Below are 18,753 nucleotides of genomic sequence, written 5' to 3'. Positions count from 1 at the left end.
ATGAATCATCTGATTAATAATTGGAATATTCTTGTGCATTTGTAAGCTAAAAAATTTTTTTTTTCCCAAATAAAAGGTTACAGTATATCCTAAAAAAAAACACATGATAGTTTTTAATTACCTTGCTGTAAATATCATGGTACATTACCATTAGTAATATTATCATCTTACAGTTGTGTGCAAACATTCCTTATTATAATGTGACAAAGGCTATCTTTTCCTCGTGTGCCAATGAAATCAAAACAAGGTTATAGTAACGGTGTTTCAATGACTCCACGCCCAGCCAGAGCAGCTCTCTCCTCTCGTAACGAAAGACTGCCATATAGGAACCGAGAGAGAAACACTGATGCTGGGCCGCCCTGCTGTCGGTACAACAGCGCGCGCGCACACAGAGAAAGAGAGAGAGAGAGAGAGAGCGCGCGGAGAACAGAGTGTGTACGGTGACCGAGAGCGCACGGACAGAGCGGCTGGTGAGTGTGAATTAACCGGCGTCTCCAGGCAACCGACCCGTCTGGAGGACCATTATCCTCCCGTTCAGCGCAGCTGCACCGGGACCGCGTTACTACATATCCGGTGCATCATTCCATCATTGAGCTCCGGTATGGACTAGCGGCTTTATTCATACAGCAGCGCACGGTGGAGCGTCTGTTTGTCGGTAACATGCTGCAGAAATACTAATAGGAAACCTCGCCGTTCAGTCCGGATTGTTTTTGTTCTCGTGGATTAAACTTGTGTCCGGGATGGGGAAGGAGCAGGAGCTGCTGGAGGCGGCGCGGACCGGGAATGTGGGGCTGGTGGAGAAGCTGTTGAGTGGGAAGAAAGGATTGCTGGGCTCGGGCTCCGGCTCCATACCTCTGCCCGGGTTACTCAGGTATGAAACAGACCGTAGCGGACAAGTTTATTTCTGTTTGTCGTCGGATAAACGGGCTTTCCTGGAGCCCACCGGTTCCGTGCAGTTAATATCAATAACAGACAGAGCAATTGCAGTTGCTAGAGCAATGCAATACATCACACACACCCACTCTAGGCATCCCTGACCCACTGCGCCCCTCATACACTGTGTGTGTCGGGATATATGGGGTTGAGGAGACCGTTTGTGACACATTTCGTTTCAACGTGTTCTTTTGCTCTACATGTCTCAAATTTTAATATGACATCCACATATTTGTCTGATTCAAATCAAAGCAGTTGATAAATCCCCAACTCATCCCTAAACTGTGCACATTAATGTCAAGTACAAGGAGTGCTGTTGTTTGTCATCTTAATGAACACCAATAGACTTTTATTCAGAGAAAATATCACGTGTCTCCTCTGGAGTTTCAGAAGAGATCGCGGCCAACTGTGCTTGGATTTGCCAAGAAAGCTAAATCTGCGATCAAAAGTCTGAGATTATGGTATTAAAGGAATATTTCACTCAAAAATGAAAATTCTGTGGAACATTTAAAAGAGATATTATGAGATATACCTCAGATAAATGTTCAAAATGTTCATTTTTGGATGAACTGTCCCTTTAACTCAAGCATTTTTCAATAAATACTTCCCAAATGATCTGGGCTACACTGTCCACATTCATTTCATATCTCTGTAGCAGAGGGGGGAACAGGATGGGAACATGATGAGGGGGGCCCGCCACAGTCCTTTCTGATATAGCATTGGGGGTGGTGAAGCCCACCCATAACATTTTTGTCCCAGGCCCCAGAAATTATAACAACGCTCTGATCTTATGTCTCCTAAGACATTTTAGGAGAAACATTTTAGTCTAAATTGATACTTAAAGGGGTAGTTCGCCCAAAAATGAACATTCTGACATTCTGTTTACTCGCCCTCATGCCATTTTAACCCTGACTTTCTTTCTTCGGTAGAACACAAAAGAAGATATTTTGAAAAATGTCCATGCAATAATTAGTCCAGTGACAAATTTTGGACCCCATGCATTGTCTTTCATTATATGGACAACATTTTTTCTTCTTCTTCTTCTTTTTTTTAATTATCCTTTTTTTTATTGCAGTACATTACTGGGAAATCATATTCATAAATCAAAATGACAAGAAATTAATAAAGTAGGCTAGAATAAACAAAGAGTGGAATAAAAACAGTTTTAAAATTAAATCACGTCTTGAAATAAACTCATAAAGCATTACAAATATTGTTTTATTATTGTGTAGAGGCTTGACACTGGAGAGTTTAATTCAAGAAGAAATAATGGAAAACGCAGTGGAGATTTAAAACATTTTTGTTTATAAATGAAACATTTGGTATACAAAATAATGAAGTTTGTAACATTTTTTAAGAGATAGGCCTACATTATCGGGGTTTACATAATAAAAAAATAATATATTTGAATACAAATTAGTGGATTGCTTCTGGAGAATTTATTTATTTTCTTATTTATAAAATGTGTTATTTATTTATTTACATTTTTTTAATGAAATATATTGGACAATCTCATTAGCTGTGACCTATGGCTTTTTTGGAATGTTTTGAATGCTTTTATTTATAATCAGTTGGTTAATGGAGGGTTAATGAAGCCTCATAAGAGGACAAAACCCTTCATTTCTTTCTTTCAGCACAAACTTTAACACCCCGTGTTGTTAGTAATGAGTGATTTCTCCAGTTCCTAGCATGTGTTGCTTGGTTTGTGTGTGTTGCATCGCTCTGTGATGTGTTTTATCAGCTGTTCTGTTTATGGTTCTCAGGTACAGTATATGATCCCGGGAACTATCTTCGCATCAGTATGTAAAATGACAAGTGTGTGGAGCAGAGAGAAGGAAACGTATGCTTCGGGAATGGCCAGGGAGAGATGGGGGAAGGGCACCTGGGAACGACATGCCTGCTCGTGCTCGCGTCTGTGTGAGCTTGTGAGCGAGAGAGGCAGATCGAGCAGAGAAGTGTGCCGCCCGGCTTAGGCATCAGCCACCTTGCTGGTTAAAACAGCGAGTACAATCAATGCCGTGCATGTGCTGCCCGGACAAAAGATCCTTCTCGCTGGTAATCGGCATTTTTCCAGCTAAACGGCTGACATAATCTCGCTGCTCCTCTAATTTAGGCGCAGAAGGCATATTCTGTTGTTTTGTGGTGGATCCTTGCGGTATATGTGATTCAAGCTGGGAAGTGTGTTTGTGTTTTTCTCTTATTGGGTCAGGACTATTGGCCGGAGCAATGGGACAGTGCGGTATAGCGCAGGGTCTGACTCCGTCCATCTGTCCACGGTGCTGGAAGTTGTGCTGTTATCTCTCTGGGAGCTCTGCAGTGTCACAGTTAGTGACGGAGCATCGCCCGGGGAGAATTTGCATGGCCTTATCTAAAAATGAGGCCGGGTCTATGACTGGTCAAAGGTCATTGAAGAAGTTGAGAGATGTGATTATGTTCAGAATGGAATACAAGATTGCACTGTATGCTTCCTACTTTTTTTTGTTTTAAATGATAGAAATTCACAGGACCTCGTTAAAGTGAATGGTGTCCAGTTATCCACTTGGAAATAATCTTCTTCTTAAGTCTTTATATATATGCACCAATCATAACATTATGACCAGTGAAGTGAATAACACTGATTATCTCTTCATCATGGCACCTGTTAGTGGGTGGGATATATTAGACAGCAAGTGAACATTTTGGCCTCAAAGTTGATGTGTTAGAAGCAGAAAAAATTAGCAAGCATAAAAATTTGAGCGAGTTTGACAAGGGCCAAATTGTGATGGCTAGACGACTGGGTCAGAGCATCTCCAAAACTGCAGCTCTTGTGGGGTATTCCCAGTCTGCAGTGGTCAGTATTTATCAAAAGTGGTCCAAAGAAGGAACAGTGGTGAACCGGCGACAGGGTCATGGGCGGCCAAGGCTCATTGATACATGTGGGGAGTGAAGGCTGGCCCATGTGGTCGATCAAACAGACGAGCTACTGTAGCTCAAATTGCTCAAGAAGTTAATGCTGGTTCTGATAGAAAGGTGTCAGAATACACAGTGCATCACAGTTTGTTGCGTATGGGGCAGCATATACCTGCAGACCAGTCATGGGTGTCCATGCTGACCCCTGTGCGCCAACAGTGGGCACGTGAGCATCAGAACTGGACCACGGAGCAATGGAAGAAGGTGGCCTGGTCTGATGAATCACGTTTGCTTTTACATAACGTGGATGGCCGGGTGTGTGTGCGTCGCTTACCTGGGGAACACATGGCACCAGGATGCGTTATGGGAAGAAGGCAAGCCGGCGGAGGCAGTGTGATGCTTTGGGCAATGTTCTGCTTGGAAGCCTTGGTTCCTGCCATCCATGTGAATGTTACTTTGACACGTACCACCTACCTAGGCATTGTTGCAGACCATGTACATCCTTTCATGGAAACGGTATTCCCTGGTGGCTGTGGCCTCTTTCAGCAGGATAAAGCACCCTGCCACAGAGCAAAAATGGTTCAGGAATGGCTTGAGGAGCACAACACTGAGTTTGAGGTGTTGACTAGGCCTCCAAATTCCCCAGATCTCAATCCAATTGAGCATCTGTGGGATGTGCTGAACAAACAAGTCTAAAATTTTGTGTAAAAGTGCATTTTCTTTTGGCAGATCAGTCAAAAACCAACTGCTGTAATCAATTCTATTTCATTGTTGAGTGCATTGCATTGTGGGATACAGTATTCTGTGCAGTGTGCTCACTTGCAAGTTCAAAAATAATATATACAATCTTTTTTTAATAATGTTTTTGTTGTGATGTCTCAATTCACTTATTTAAAGTGACTGGTTTTATTTTTTTATATTTGTTTAAAAAAAAAAAATTCTACTTCATTACGCATTGATGAGAGCATTGCATTGTGGAATACAGTATCCTGTGCAGTGTTCTCTGTTGTATACTGCACGTTTTGGCCAGTGTAGTAGTAGGTCATTCAGATATTCTATCTATGCTGTTCAAGTCCCTTGAAGGCAACTCAGCTTGCACAGGTCATCTTGGAAACCCCTCAGGCTGCTGATTTCTGTGTAGGCATACAAATAAAGCATGTTCCAATGACATAGGTTTGTGGCTTTAACCTCTGACACACATACACTGTTGCAAGGGGGACGGGACCCACTGCTGTATGATCAATGTTTTGTGCCCTCATAGCGCTAATGGATTAGCCCATCAATAATGGCACAGTGTGAATGCTGCATTAGGCAGCGCTGCACTTAGAAACACATGATTTCAAATGATACTACATTCATACGCTCATTGCTTAATATGATAATGATCAACTAAATTGCATAACGATTATTAGTCTCTCTATTAAAATGCCGGGTCAGGAATCGGATTTGTGAGGCAGTAGTTGGATAGTCTGAATGTTATTTTTTTTGTCCATTTTCTGTCTTAATAGCATGGATATATAAAGCATAACTTACTGGCATTGATTCAGCATGATGGATATTGTGAGGATGATGTTGGTTATGGGAAACAAGATCCCCTTGTCTACCAATCACTTTGCTGATTGCCTTGTTGTCTAATTTGAGTAGTCACTGAGCATGTCAATCTTGTTTTGCAGACACACTCCTGGTGTGAAGGTTGTCTTTAGCTTAACTTAATAATGTTGCCATCTAAGATAGCTTCATTTATTCAAATGCAGCATGTGCTCTTCAAAGAAAAGGCAATCCCAGTATGCATTTAATCAAGCTCAGTGAAATAAAAACTCATACAAGATGGTGGAAGTGGTGAGAAAAATGTTGATTATAAATTTCATTCAATACAAAAAAAAAATGATGAAAAATACTATAAAAGTTATATTGTACATTATCGTAAGTTATATGTTCGTTCTATTTATAAAGAGCAGTGCTTCTCAAACTTTTTGACTCCCCGTTGTCCAAAACAGTACACTCTAAAAAATGCTGGGTTAAAAATAACCCAATTTGGGTTGAAAATGGACAAACGCAGCAATTGGGTTTTTTTAAGCAAGCATTTAACCCAACCGCTGGGTTAAAACAACCCAAATGCTGGGTTAAAACAACCCAATTGCTGGGTTAGTCCATTTTCAACCCAACTTGGGTTATTTTTAACCCAGCATTTTTTAGAGTGTAGGCAACACAATAGGGGTTATTTATTTCTGCTATAATTATGATAAACCTGCTTGTTTTTTTGCTTTTTTTTATTAACAGAAAGTGTGAGTATTGATATATTAAATTAACTAACCATGATTTCAGAAGTTTCATGAACTGTATGCTATTCAATAAAATAGATATTGAGGGGAAACATATTTTTTTGTTTTGTTATTTTATTATTTATTATTTTGATTATATTATAATACACTGCAAAAATTACGCCTTTTTTCAAGATTAACGCATTTCAAACAGTACAATTCCACCCAATTGAATTGATTAATACTTACATATTATTCATATTATGAATTAAGATTTTTTAAATGAGCAAAGGTTAAGGTTTTGTGTAAACCTTAAACCTTAATGGAACAAGGGAATGGACCATGTAGTTTATGTGATTCGTATTCATACAAAAAAAATGAAAAAGCGCTTAAATGTAAGTTTTAGATTTATGTATTTTTTTTATTAAGCTCTAGTTTTTTACTTAATTCATAATATTAATGATATGTAAGGATTATTCAATTCAATTTGATGCAATTTTACTATTAATTGAAATGCGTAAATCTTGAAAAAAGCTTGTGTAATATACAAGTTTACACCTTTTGTGTGTTTTTAGCATCTCATTAGAGTTTGATTATTTTAATAATAATTTAATAATAATGTATTAGTTTGCTGAGGCCCCCTGATTAAGAACCACTGATGAAGTGCACTCTAAATCAGTCACAAGGAAGCTCCCTATGTAGGCAGCGAGACTATCTAGGTTTTGAAACACAGCTATAGTATAAATATTCTAAGAGATGTACTATAAATACAAATTTTTTCATGATTTTTTTCTTTTAAAATAAATGCATCATAAAACATGAAATAAACGTATGGAAGGAAGGAAGGACGGACGTGAAGACACACTTGGTCTCAAAAACGCAACACTTGTGGCATGATGTTCAAAAGGGAGGATGTGTTTAAAAAGGCAATTTTTCTGAGTACTTTACTTTACAAACCGGCTAACAGCTAAAGCACAATCTACCAATTAAGACACTGCCCATAAATCTTGTTTACCTTACTAATCAGCCAATCGCTTGTTGGACGATGAGTCAATCATCGCGAAACTTCCCTACTTGCTAATACTATGAATAGAGCAGTTAGCATCTGTTTTCTGTCTTGGCTGGTCTGGGGCAGTCACGGATTCGTCATGTCCCTGCGGTTTATCAAAATAAACATTCAGGACCATTATCCCCCGTCTTATCAGGCACAGAAACAGACCGCTGAGCGACACAGACTGCAGTGCCGTTGAGCACGCCATACTGAGCCTTGCACACTTCACTGTCAGAGCTGCTTACTAAAAACATGGACCGCTACCAAACCTTCTGGTCTGGAGCGCAGCCGTCAGCTAGTGTGGAGGAGTGTTCTCAGATAGAGGGAAAGAGGGAGGAGGACGTTTATATATCACCATCCATTAAGAGACAAGTAGACAGGCGAGAAAGGGGTGGCGTATTGGGGTCAGAGGTCAGATTTGTGGGGAATGGATGTTCTGTTTGTGTGCTTGGAGTGTCGGGTAGGTTTGTCTCAGACACATTCTGTCTGCTTCTAAGTGCTCGCTTGAGTGTGAGCATGCATAAATCACACCGTGACGGCGAGTAAGAAAATGACCCTTTCCAATAAAGTATCACTTTGCACAATGACTCAGCATGGGAACGAGACCTCGTCCCAGCAAACATTTGGACGTTTAATGACAGTTGAAAAGATGGTTGAAAAATAGTTCCAAAACGAAAGTTGAATAGACGTATCTGAATGCATTTTTTAGGAAACGTTCTGTGTTACATATATTTACCGATTTATGACGTCCTACCGCGACTATTTTGGCCAGGGACACCATCAGACCAATGTTTGCTGGGATAGAGCCATACTGATTGATGGGCCACCTTGTGTTTTATTCTGGCTAAGTATGGGACATTTAGACATAAAAAGGCCTTGTGACTGTCATGCAAATCAGCCATCCATGTTTTATTATCTTTTTTATGAAATGTTTAGGGCAAATCTGAAATTCGATATACCACAAACATTGACCAGTAAGATATACGTAGATTTAAGAGAGAAAATATTCTGCTGCTGGATATGCCATTTACTTGAATGTATTTATTTATTTATTTTTATTTATTCTTCTAATCAGGGACAATACACATTAATAATACATAAAAATATGTAAAAAATGCGCCAGATTTAGCCAACACTGGCTAATTTTCATCCGTAGTCCCTTGGCAGGTTGATGTTAAGGACAGGGACAAGACAAAACAAAAGAAATGAAAATACTATACCAAAATGTCTATAAATGATCACAATTTTGATATAACAGTAAACGTTTTTTGAGAACCCACAATGACCTGTTATGCGCTTTAATTCTTTCAGCTCCGTTGGAAGTCTATTCCACTCATGTGTTCCTCTGAAAGAAAAAGATAACTGACCAAAAGTAGTTCTTCTCAGTGGTACATTACAATCACCCCTAGTACCGGCTCGTGTCCTGTTATCTGACCAATAGAATCCTTAAAAACAGGTGGAGCAAAACCATTTAAAAGTGCAGTTGACTTAAGTACTAAGTCAGCAAATTGCATCAGTTGTTCCCAACTTAAAATGGAAAACGTAGTTAAAATACTACAATGGTGAAAACTATTTGGCTTTTTATCTAGAACCTTGAGAGTTTGTTTATATACAATTTCAACTGGTTTAAGAAAAAACTTACATGTTTGTGTCCAGGTAGTCATACAGTATGTAATGTGCAGAAAAATAATTGAATTCATGAATAAAACTACTGCTTCTTTAGTCAAACTATTTCTTATAAATCTAAAGTTTGCTAAATTAAATTTGACTCTGATTACCACTTTCTTCACATGTTTTTTAAAAGAGAGCTGAGTATCTATTATTATTCCTAGGTATTTAAATTCATGTACTACCTCAAGTTTCTGTCGCTGGACGAATACTTCTGCTTTCACATCATGATCTGGCCTTTTTGTAAAAAACATACAGACAGTTTTCTTAAAGGGTTAGTTCACCCAAAAATGAAAATTCTGTCATTAATTACTTACCCTCATGTCGTTCGACACCCGTAAGACCTCCGTTCATCTTCGGAACAGAAATGAAGATATTTTAGTTGAAATCTGATGGCTCTGAAAGGCCTCCATTGGCTCAATGGCACGTTACACTCTCAAGACCCTTAAAAGGTACTAAAGACGTCGTTACAAAGTCCATCTCACTACAGTGGTTCTAAAATAACTTTATGAATCGGCGACAATAGTTTTTGTGCGCAAAAAACCCTAAATAACGACTTACATAGTGATGACGATTTCAAAACACGGCCTCATGAAGCTTGGAAGCGTTATGAATCAGCGAGTCGAATCAGCGGTTTGAATCGCCAAATTTCAGCAGTTTGGCGGTTTGACACGCGATCCGAATCATCATTCGGCTCACTGATTCATGTCGAACGACATGAGGGTAAGTAATTAATGACAGAATTTTAATTTTTGGGTGAACTAACCCTTTAACATTAAGATGTAAACATGATTTGATAAGCCATTTTGAAATGTGATTCACTGTATCAGTTAATTTCTGTGCAGCCTCTTGTTAATTTTTGTGTGTACATACAAGACAACAAATTGATTCAGCAAAAGCTATTGAATATCTTTCAAAGAATCAGTGCTTGTTCTTCCTCAGAAGCATTCATTGTAGCAACCCTGTACCAATACAATTTTACCAATATAACCCCCAATGTTATTAACTAAAACTAAAACTTCACTTACTGGAAATTTTCTTGAACAAAATAAAATCTAAATATCAGATTAAACTTAAAAATAAAACGTAAACAAAAATTAGAAATGCTGCACTGGCAACTAACTTAAAATAAATAAATGTAAAAGTTCTAAAATTACTACAACTGAAACTGAAATAACAATACATTTAAGCTAAATAGTTTTTTGTAAAAAACTTTTAAATTAAAAAATTTTTGAAAACAGAAACTATAAAAATAAAAAATACTAATAGTATATAAATAATACAAAACTAACACTGCAGTGGACTGATAAATCTTTCTACTTTTTTCCCTATTGAATGCAATTCTTCATTTGCAAGTCTTCATTTGTAAGTTGCTTTGGATAAAAACGTCCCTAAATCAAATAAATGTAAATTAAATGTAAATTTCAGAAAGCTTTTGTCATTTTTGTGTACAATTTGCATAAGATAATAAGAGGAAGATGCGAGGCCGTGTGCATTCTCAAATGGAATTTAATGGAAAGTAACATGTCTATTTGTTTCATCAATATGCTAGCAATGTTCTTCTGTGTGTAGAACAGATCAGGAAGATGTTTTTTCTTCACTTTCAAGCTTCCTCAATATTGACGTGTGATCAGAGAAAACTCATGCACAGGAAGTTGTTTCAATTGTTCAATGCATTTATCAGTAAGTAAATAAAATAAACAGAATAGTAGGTAATTAATAGACATGATGTTTAAAGAGCATAACAGCGCTGCATAATGGGGACCATCATTCAAAACATACTCTTTTACACAGGGGATGTAACGCGTTATTTTTAACATGTTATCCCATTAACACATTCATTGCAAACATCATTCACAGAGCTAAAAGAGCTTCATAACAACAATAATCCGGCATGGTATAAATCATCATTCAAAACATACTCTTTTCTGCAGGGGACGTAACACATTACATGTAACATGTTATTTGATTATAAATTTTAAGCAACCGTTAATCAATCAGTTTTTACAGTTTAAAAGAGCTTCATAACAACACTGCATGATGGGAATTAACAGTAACAGTTTGTTTTACAGTGTCTGTTACACACTGCATACTATAGTTACTATAGTAATTACTATAAATTGTACTTAATTACATGTAACTAACCTAAACTACAACCTAACCCTACTTGTAGTTAATTATTATTACCCAGTTCTTATATTTATAATTACACTGTAACACAGACACCTTAAAATAAAGTGTAACCGAATTAACTTCTAAAACATTCTTTTCATCAGGGGATGTGTACACATGTAACACATTATCCAGAAAAGCACATTTGTTGCAAATAGTTACACTTTATTTTAAGGTGTCATTGTTACAGTGTAATTATATTTAAATAGGGATGCACCGAATCCAGATTTTTGGGGTTCGGCCGAATACCGAATCCACTGGTTAAGATTCTGCCGAATCCGAAACCGAATACCGAATCCACTGGTTAAGATTCTGCCGAATCCGAATACCGAATCCTACTAACACTAACCTGGATGCCAGCCGAACTTAGCCCCGCCCACAACATTTGAGGTCGGGAAGTTCGGTCCGTTGTGTAGCAACTATGCTCGAACCAGAGCTGTTCGGACCAATCAAATTGTCAGGGAAGGCTTTATACGATGATGGACAGATGATCAACAGTAACGTAATCATTCACGTCACCAAAGAGCGCTTGGGTTGAATTCGTTCTAATCCTAAACGGAGAACTTGTTCGTATTTGCATTAACCTTTACTATTTCTCTCAAAAATGATGATCGTGTTGGTAAGTACTCCGTGTATCCTTAAATTCTTTATTACAACACTGGCAAAGATCATTCACACTCATCTTCTTCTTCTACTTCTTCCAGCGTGCGTGCAGTTGAGTTTTATTGACAACTATGCGTCGCTCCGTTGCTCTGATTGGTTGTAGGTCTATCCAATTGAGTGCAGAGGCATTTTCTTTCCTGGTTCGGCTGAAACACGCCTCATAATCACAGCCCAATGGAGCAGTATCAGACTCACAAATCTAAACACATTAATGAAGGAAACAATGTCCACATCAGTGTATTTTTCATTTGATTTTATTTTAACTGTAAAAAAAAAAAAAGATTAGGCAAAATTATGCCAGGATGTCAAGTGGGGAAATTTTTTTTTTGACAATTACCATTGCCGTACCTGAAGTTCCTGCAATTTGGCTGCTGTCTGTAGATTCCTTCAGGAACAACTCGTATTCTTTCAGATGTTTCATAGGCGGCAAAACTTTTAACAGTGGCGATGTTGTGTATTGTTTAGGGTCGTTGCCACCACAAGACTAATCGGCATTGCAAATTGAACATGTAGCTCGACTTGAATCTCCCTCTTTTGACTGAAAGTACTGTCAAACAACACTTTTTCTGCTCACGAGTTCCATTTTCACTTTCTCACAGCCTGCATTCGGAAGGTCCATTCAGTGTCATTACGTCGACCAGCGTGTAGTGCAAGCCTTGGGTTCGGTTTCGGTGGGGGGAAAAAAATGGCAGAAACCGAACCCCATCAAAAAGCCCAATATTCGGCCGAAGCCGAATTCTTGATTCGATGCATCCCTATATTTAAAGGGTTAGTTCACCCAAAAAGGAAAATTCTGTCATTAATTACTTACCCTCATGTCGTTCGACACCCGTAAGACCTCCGTTCATCTTCGGAACACAAATTAAGATATTTTAGTTGAAATCTGATGGCTCTGAAAGGCCTCCATTGGCATGATCATGATTCGGATTGCATGTCAAACCGCCAAATTGCTGAAATTTGGCGATCCAAACTGCTGATTCGGCTCACTGATTCATAACGCTTCGAAGCTTCATGATGCCGTGTTTTGAAATCGTCATCACTATATAAGTCGTTATTTAGGGTTTTTTGCGCACAAAAACTATTCTCGCCGATTCTTAAAGTTATTTAAGAACCACTGTAGTGAGATGGACTTTGTAACGACGTCTTTAGTCTTCAACTAAAATATCTTAATTTGTGTTCCGAAGATGAACAGAGGTCTTACGGGTGTCGAACGACATGAGGGTAAGTAATTAATGACAAAATTTTCATTTTTGGGTGAACTAACCCTTTAAGTACTAATATTAATGAACAACATGCACTTACTAAAGGGTTAGGGCAGGATTAGGGTTTGGTTGAGGGTTAGTTGCATGTAATTATGCATAATTTAATGTTTTTACTATGGTAAGTACATGTAACATAAGGACACTGTTAAGTATAGTGTAACTGTTGCAAACATTACTCACTGTCTCAATACTTCTCACAGGTAAAAGAGCTTTATAACTGTAGGCTATAATGGGAACCATAATTCAAAACACTCCTTTTAGCAGGGGACGTAACAAGCGTTACATGTAACACCGTATCCAGTTAACACATTTGTTGCAAAGATCATTCACAACACTTTTCACAGGTTAAAATAGCTTCCCTCATGTTCCCTGATCAGTTTAGCTGTTTCTCCTCGAGCTGTGGCAAGAAGTGTTAAGGCTAACTGCTCCGTGGAGGAAACCCATCTGTGCTAGCGCGGCCTTGATTAGCTTAGGCTCTGTGTAATGTTCCTGCCAGTGATTGTTCTACTCCTCGGAGCATGCTTGCTCTTTGTTTGAAAAGCTGTCATAAATCAACCTCTCAGGCCCTCATCCTTTAGCTTAGCGTAACTTATGGCCTGGTGTTTTCTGTGCTGATGAATGTCCATCACAGTTCTGTTTAGACAAGTGTCCTCCTGGCATTAGGGTTCAGATAGCTTGTCTTTCCCCTGGAAAGTTCTCAATCACATGCTCACACGTGACCACTGGATTAGCAGGCTTCATGGAGATTTAGGTAGAAAATACTAGTGATCCTCTGAAACTGGAAATAACTTGCAGTTTACCGTGTAGTGAAAGATTTTGTCTTTTGCTGCTACGGTGTATTCGATTCAGCAGCAGCACAAGAAACACTGAATTATGATTCGACAACCATGAGCCTTTTGTGGGCAGAATGCCCATGTCCGCTCCAGAGTGTAACCTACATACCTGGCATATCTGACATTCCGAAATCACAGGACCTCATTAACAAAACCATGTATTTATGTAAGGTTGTTTTTAGTGTTTTATAAGGAGCAAGAAAGTAGGGTTACACTGACCTTTGACCCTCCATCTGGAGAAGTATGTGCGAGGACACATTACACTTTACAAGACCCCTCAAGATGTGTCTAATTTAGTCCTTCAGCCAGGCGCCAAGACACGTGTATAGAGAAAGTCCCTCTTCTCCTTTTTGTCTCTTGTCTTTTACAAATCCCCCATCTTATCTTTCAATCCCTCTCTTATTTCCACTCTTCCTTTCTTACCTCTCTCACTTTTCAGTTGGGATCTCAATGCCATTGGTAGCAGGGCTTCCACTGAAGTATCGATCAGCTTCTCTCGCTCTCGCTCCCTCCTGATTGAACCTAAGACTCAGTTACAGTCCCATTAGAGGCCTGGTCAGCACTGCCTGCCAAACAGAAGAGAAAGACAACGGGTGCCAAGAGAGCTCAATTACTGTATTACTCCCTCACACTCTATCACTCCTTTCTCCTCTTTTTCTTGATATAAACACACATGTTCTTGGAAGCCTTTTCCGGTTGAGTCTCATGACGAAATGTCCACATTTCAACCTAAAATCAAAAGAAAAAAATAGAAAGATATATCTTGCATATAGAAAATAAAGCTTATTTTAGGGTTATTAAAGATAATTATTTACTTGACAATTTAAACATATTGTCCTCCTAATTCAAATTCTCATTAGGAGGTACACAGATATTCACACACACACACACACACACACACACACACACACACACACACACACACACACACACACACACACACACACACACACACACACACACACACACACACACACACACACACACACACACACACACACACACACACACACACACACACACACACACACACACACACACACACACACACACACACACACACACACACACACACACACACAGTTAACAGTTAAACCTATAAAACAGAAATTGTGACTCAACATTAGGGCTGTCAAAATGTTAATTAATGTTAATTTCATGTTTTCATTCAGTTCCTGTTTATTTTTAAAATCTTTTTTATAATTTTATTATTTTTTATTAAATATTTTATATTATTTTTGTTTTATTAAAATCAACATAAATTAAATTCAGTAAAAAAATGTATTACTATAACAATTGTATACTTTACATTTAAAATATGTACAGTGGCGGAATGCAAAACTGTCTTCCATTTCTTCATGCTAAATATAATTTTCTTTTTTATTATTTTGGAATTAAATAACACCCATATATTTCTTCACAGTTTTTGTGAGATTTGGCACATGTTTTAGAAAGTGAGTTGGACAGTCTGACAGAAGAATGTTTCATTCCCTGAGTAAAATCCACTTAAAGCTGAGTTAACACCAGCTTACTGGTGTAACCCAATTAGCATTGAGTTGGACATTAGCGGCTGGTCATGCTCTCGGTATATGTGTGCCCTGGAAGTTGCAGAGTCATATGTTTAAACGGATGTATGCATCTCCGCTTCACAGCTTGTCCTGTGTACATTACGCAGCCTTGATCGTTGTCCAGTGTTTGTGCACAGCCAAAGGATGTCCTAGTGATGGTGATGATGATGTGTTGTGTGTAAAATGACAGTCCAGGGTTACTGCAATATCCCATGATGCTATTTCCTTCCAGATGAGCTGGTCCAGCTCAGTCACACACACACACACACACACACACACACACACACACACACACACACACACACACACACACACATGCTGATAATGATTGCTCGATATAGAAAGCACAGGATGTGGGGATAGTTCTCACAGATGTATTCGCATGTGTTGAAATATTTCTTAAGCTTATATATATATATATATATATATACATATATATATATATATATATATATATATACAGATGTCTAACTCTCTCAGATCATCTTTTTGATGGGAAATTTTGTTATTGCATCAGTAGTAGTGACTAGAATAGCACAGGACATTTCTTGGTATATATTCATTGTTTTAGCAGACAGTGATACAGTGACTCACTAACTGAATCCTCTATTTCCTCATGCCATACAATACACATACACCCTCCCTCAACATGTTCAACATTAACCAACATCTGTACCACCTGTGAGAAAGGTGCTGAGGAGAAATGTGTGAAAAACAGATGTGTTTGACATCTGATGTGAGTATTAGTGTTAGTGACACTTGGCTTAACACCTTCAAACTTGGCTTCACACCTTAGTAGTCACATTACTTAAAAGTGACTTTTTTTTGTCTTTGAAGCAATTGTGGGAAAAAGCATTTTCAGAATTTTAACGGAAGTTGTAACGTTACAGTTGCAGACCTGCCATTTTATTTTATTTAACTCATTTTAGAATTATAAATCAATGAAAATATATAGACATATATAGGAAATATTTTAATATGTTAAAATAATATCCGGAAAGTATTCACATCGCTTCACTTTTTCCACATTTTATGTTACAGCCTTATTCCAAAATAGATTAAATTCATTATTTTCCTCAAAATTCTACAAACAATACCACATAATGACAACGTAAAATAAGTTTGTTTGAAATCTTTGCAAATGTATTAAAACTAAAAAAAATGACATGTACATAAGTATTCACAGCCTTTGCTCAATACTTTGATGAAGCACTTTTGGCACCAATTACAGCCTCAAGTCTTTTTGAGTATATGATGCTTCAAGCTTGGCACTCCTATTTTGGGCACTTTCTCCCATTCTTTTTTGCAGGACCTCGCAAGCTCCATCAGGTTGGATGGGGAGCGTCGTAGCACAGCCATTTTCAGATCTCTCCAGAGATGTTTAATCTGGCTCAAGATTGGGCTCTGGCTGGGCCATTCAAAGGCAATTCACAGAGTTGTCCTGTAGCCACTCCTTTGTTATCTTGGCTGTGTGCTTAGGGCCGTTGTCCTGTTGAAAGATGAACCTTCGCCCCAGTCTGAGATCCAGAGTGCTCTAGAGCAGGTTTTCATCGAGGATGTCTCTGTACATTGCTGCATTCATCTCTCCCTCGATCCTGACTAGTCTCCCAGTTCCTGCCGCTGAAAAACATCCCCACAGCATGATGCTGCCACCACCATGCTTCACTGTAGGGATAGTATTGATGGTGCCTGGTTTCCTCCAAACATGACAATTGCCATTCAGGCCAAAGAGTTTTTATCTTTGTTTTATCAGACCAGATAATTTTTTTTTCTCACGATCTAAGAGTCCTTGAGGTGCCTTTTGGCAAACTCCAGACGGGCTGTCATGTGCCTTTTACTGAGGAGTGGCTTCCTTCTGGCCACTCTACCACACAGGCCTGATTGGTGGAGTGCTGCAGAGATGGTTGTTCTTCTGGAAAGTTCTCCTCTCTCCACAGAGAAACGCTGGAGCTCTGTCAGAGTGACCATAGGGTTCTTGGTCACCTCCCTGACTAAGGCCCTTCTCCCCCAATCACTCAGTTTGGCTGGACGGCCAGCTCTAGGAAGAGTCCTGGTGGTTCCAAACTTCTTCCATTTACGGATGATGGAGGCCACTGTGCTCATTGGGACATTAAATACTGCAGAAATGTTTCTGTACCCTTCCCCAGATCTGTGCCTCGATACAATCCTGTCTCTGAGGTCTACAGACAATTCCTTGGACTTCATGGCTTGGTTTGTGCTCCGACATGCACTGTTAACTGTGGGACTTTAAATAGACAGATGTGTGCCTTTCCAAATCATGTCCAATAAACTGAATTTACCACAGGTGGACTCCAATCAAGTTGTAGAAACATCTCAAGGATGATCCGTGGAAACAGGATGCACCTGAGCTCAATGTTGAGTGTCATGGCAAAAGCTGTGAATAATTATATGTACATGTGATTTTTTTTATTTTTAATACATTTGCAAAGATTTCAAACAAACTTCTTTCATGTTGTCATTATGGGGTATTGTTTGTAAAAATTTTAGGAAAGTAATGAATTGAATGAAAATGAATTTAATTTAAATGAATTTAATCCATTTTGGAATAAGGCTGTAACATAACTAAATGTGGAAAATGTGAAGCGATGTGAATACTTTCCAGATGCACTATATCAACATCATTATATATATATATACAGTTTATAATTATGTTTTATCTGCTAGCACCTTTGTTCCACAAGTCTGACTTGTCTCCTAAAAATAATGTTATTAATCTATATTTTTAAATATTCTTTTATTAAAAATTATTATAAAAATATTTATTTATTACTTTATTTTTAAAATAAAGAAATAGCTTTGGGCCTTTGATTCCACGTTCATTAACTCAAGTAATTGGTTAAATTCCTGCCTCTACTTGTCTGTGCATTTGTTTTTGGGTACGTATCTGGAGACTGGCATTTACTGCAAGGTCATAGCTGGTGCTTGTGCTATTTGTCAGTGATTACCCATAAGGGAACAGAGACTCATGGGAAAATCTGAATGTTGTGTGATTTGTGAGAGTGCTCAGAACTGTTAGAGAGAGATATATGACTGTTCTCCTCTGTTTTTACACTGCCTTGACTGTTTTACAGAAATGTTTATGGGTTGTAGTATTGATGGGCATGTATGGTTGGTCAGTGTGGTTATGGTTATTTGCTGTAATCTCAGTAAATCATAATTATTTACTCTTGTAATGAGCAGGATTTAATTCTGAGCCATGGATCTGTGAATGTGAGTACTGCATATGGACATTTATATAAGCTTTATGACCTGCATGCATATATCAAACACACATACATACACGTTAGTGCACCTTTTTCATCCATTTGTTAAGTGTGTGTGTGTTCATGTTTTCTATCCTGGTGGGGACACTGACTCATGGGGAGTCGTGTCACCGTGGGGACCTAAATTGAGGTTCCCATGAGGAAAGCTTATAAATAATACAGAATGTTT

At 38.4% G+C, this 18,753-nt stretch overlaps 1 protein-coding gene across 5 annotated transcripts in view; it reads left to right on the top strand.

Moving 5' to 3' along the window:
• The first annotated feature begins 320 nt into the window (after positions 1 to 320).
• The window catches only part of anks1b (ankyrin repeat and sterile alpha motif domain containing 1B), a 239,810-nt gene continuing 221,377 nt past the window's right edge, over positions 321 to 18,753 (top strand). For 3 of the 5 annotated variants that reach the window (XM_079818230.1, XM_079818227.1, XM_079818223.1), the window contains exon 1: positions 389 to 871. In XM_079818230.1, the coding sequence (XP_079674356.1) occupies positions 741 to 871 (131 nt within the window). In that variant the 5' untranslated portion in view covers positions 389 to 740. Of the gene's footprint in view, positions 872 to 18,753 lie in introns of all 5 variants that reach the window. The other 2 variants (XM_079818229.1, XM_079818228.1) reach the window with 2 other exon arrangements.

Source organism: Gobio gobio (assembly GCF_949357685.1).
Source record: "Gobio gobio genome assembly, chromosome: 5".
NCBI lineage: Eukaryota > Metazoa > Chordata > Actinopteri > Cypriniformes > Gobionidae > Gobio > Gobio gobio.
The sequence above is the reverse complement of the archived record's forward strand: the minus strand, read 5'-3'. Positions and strand labels throughout refer to the sequence as shown.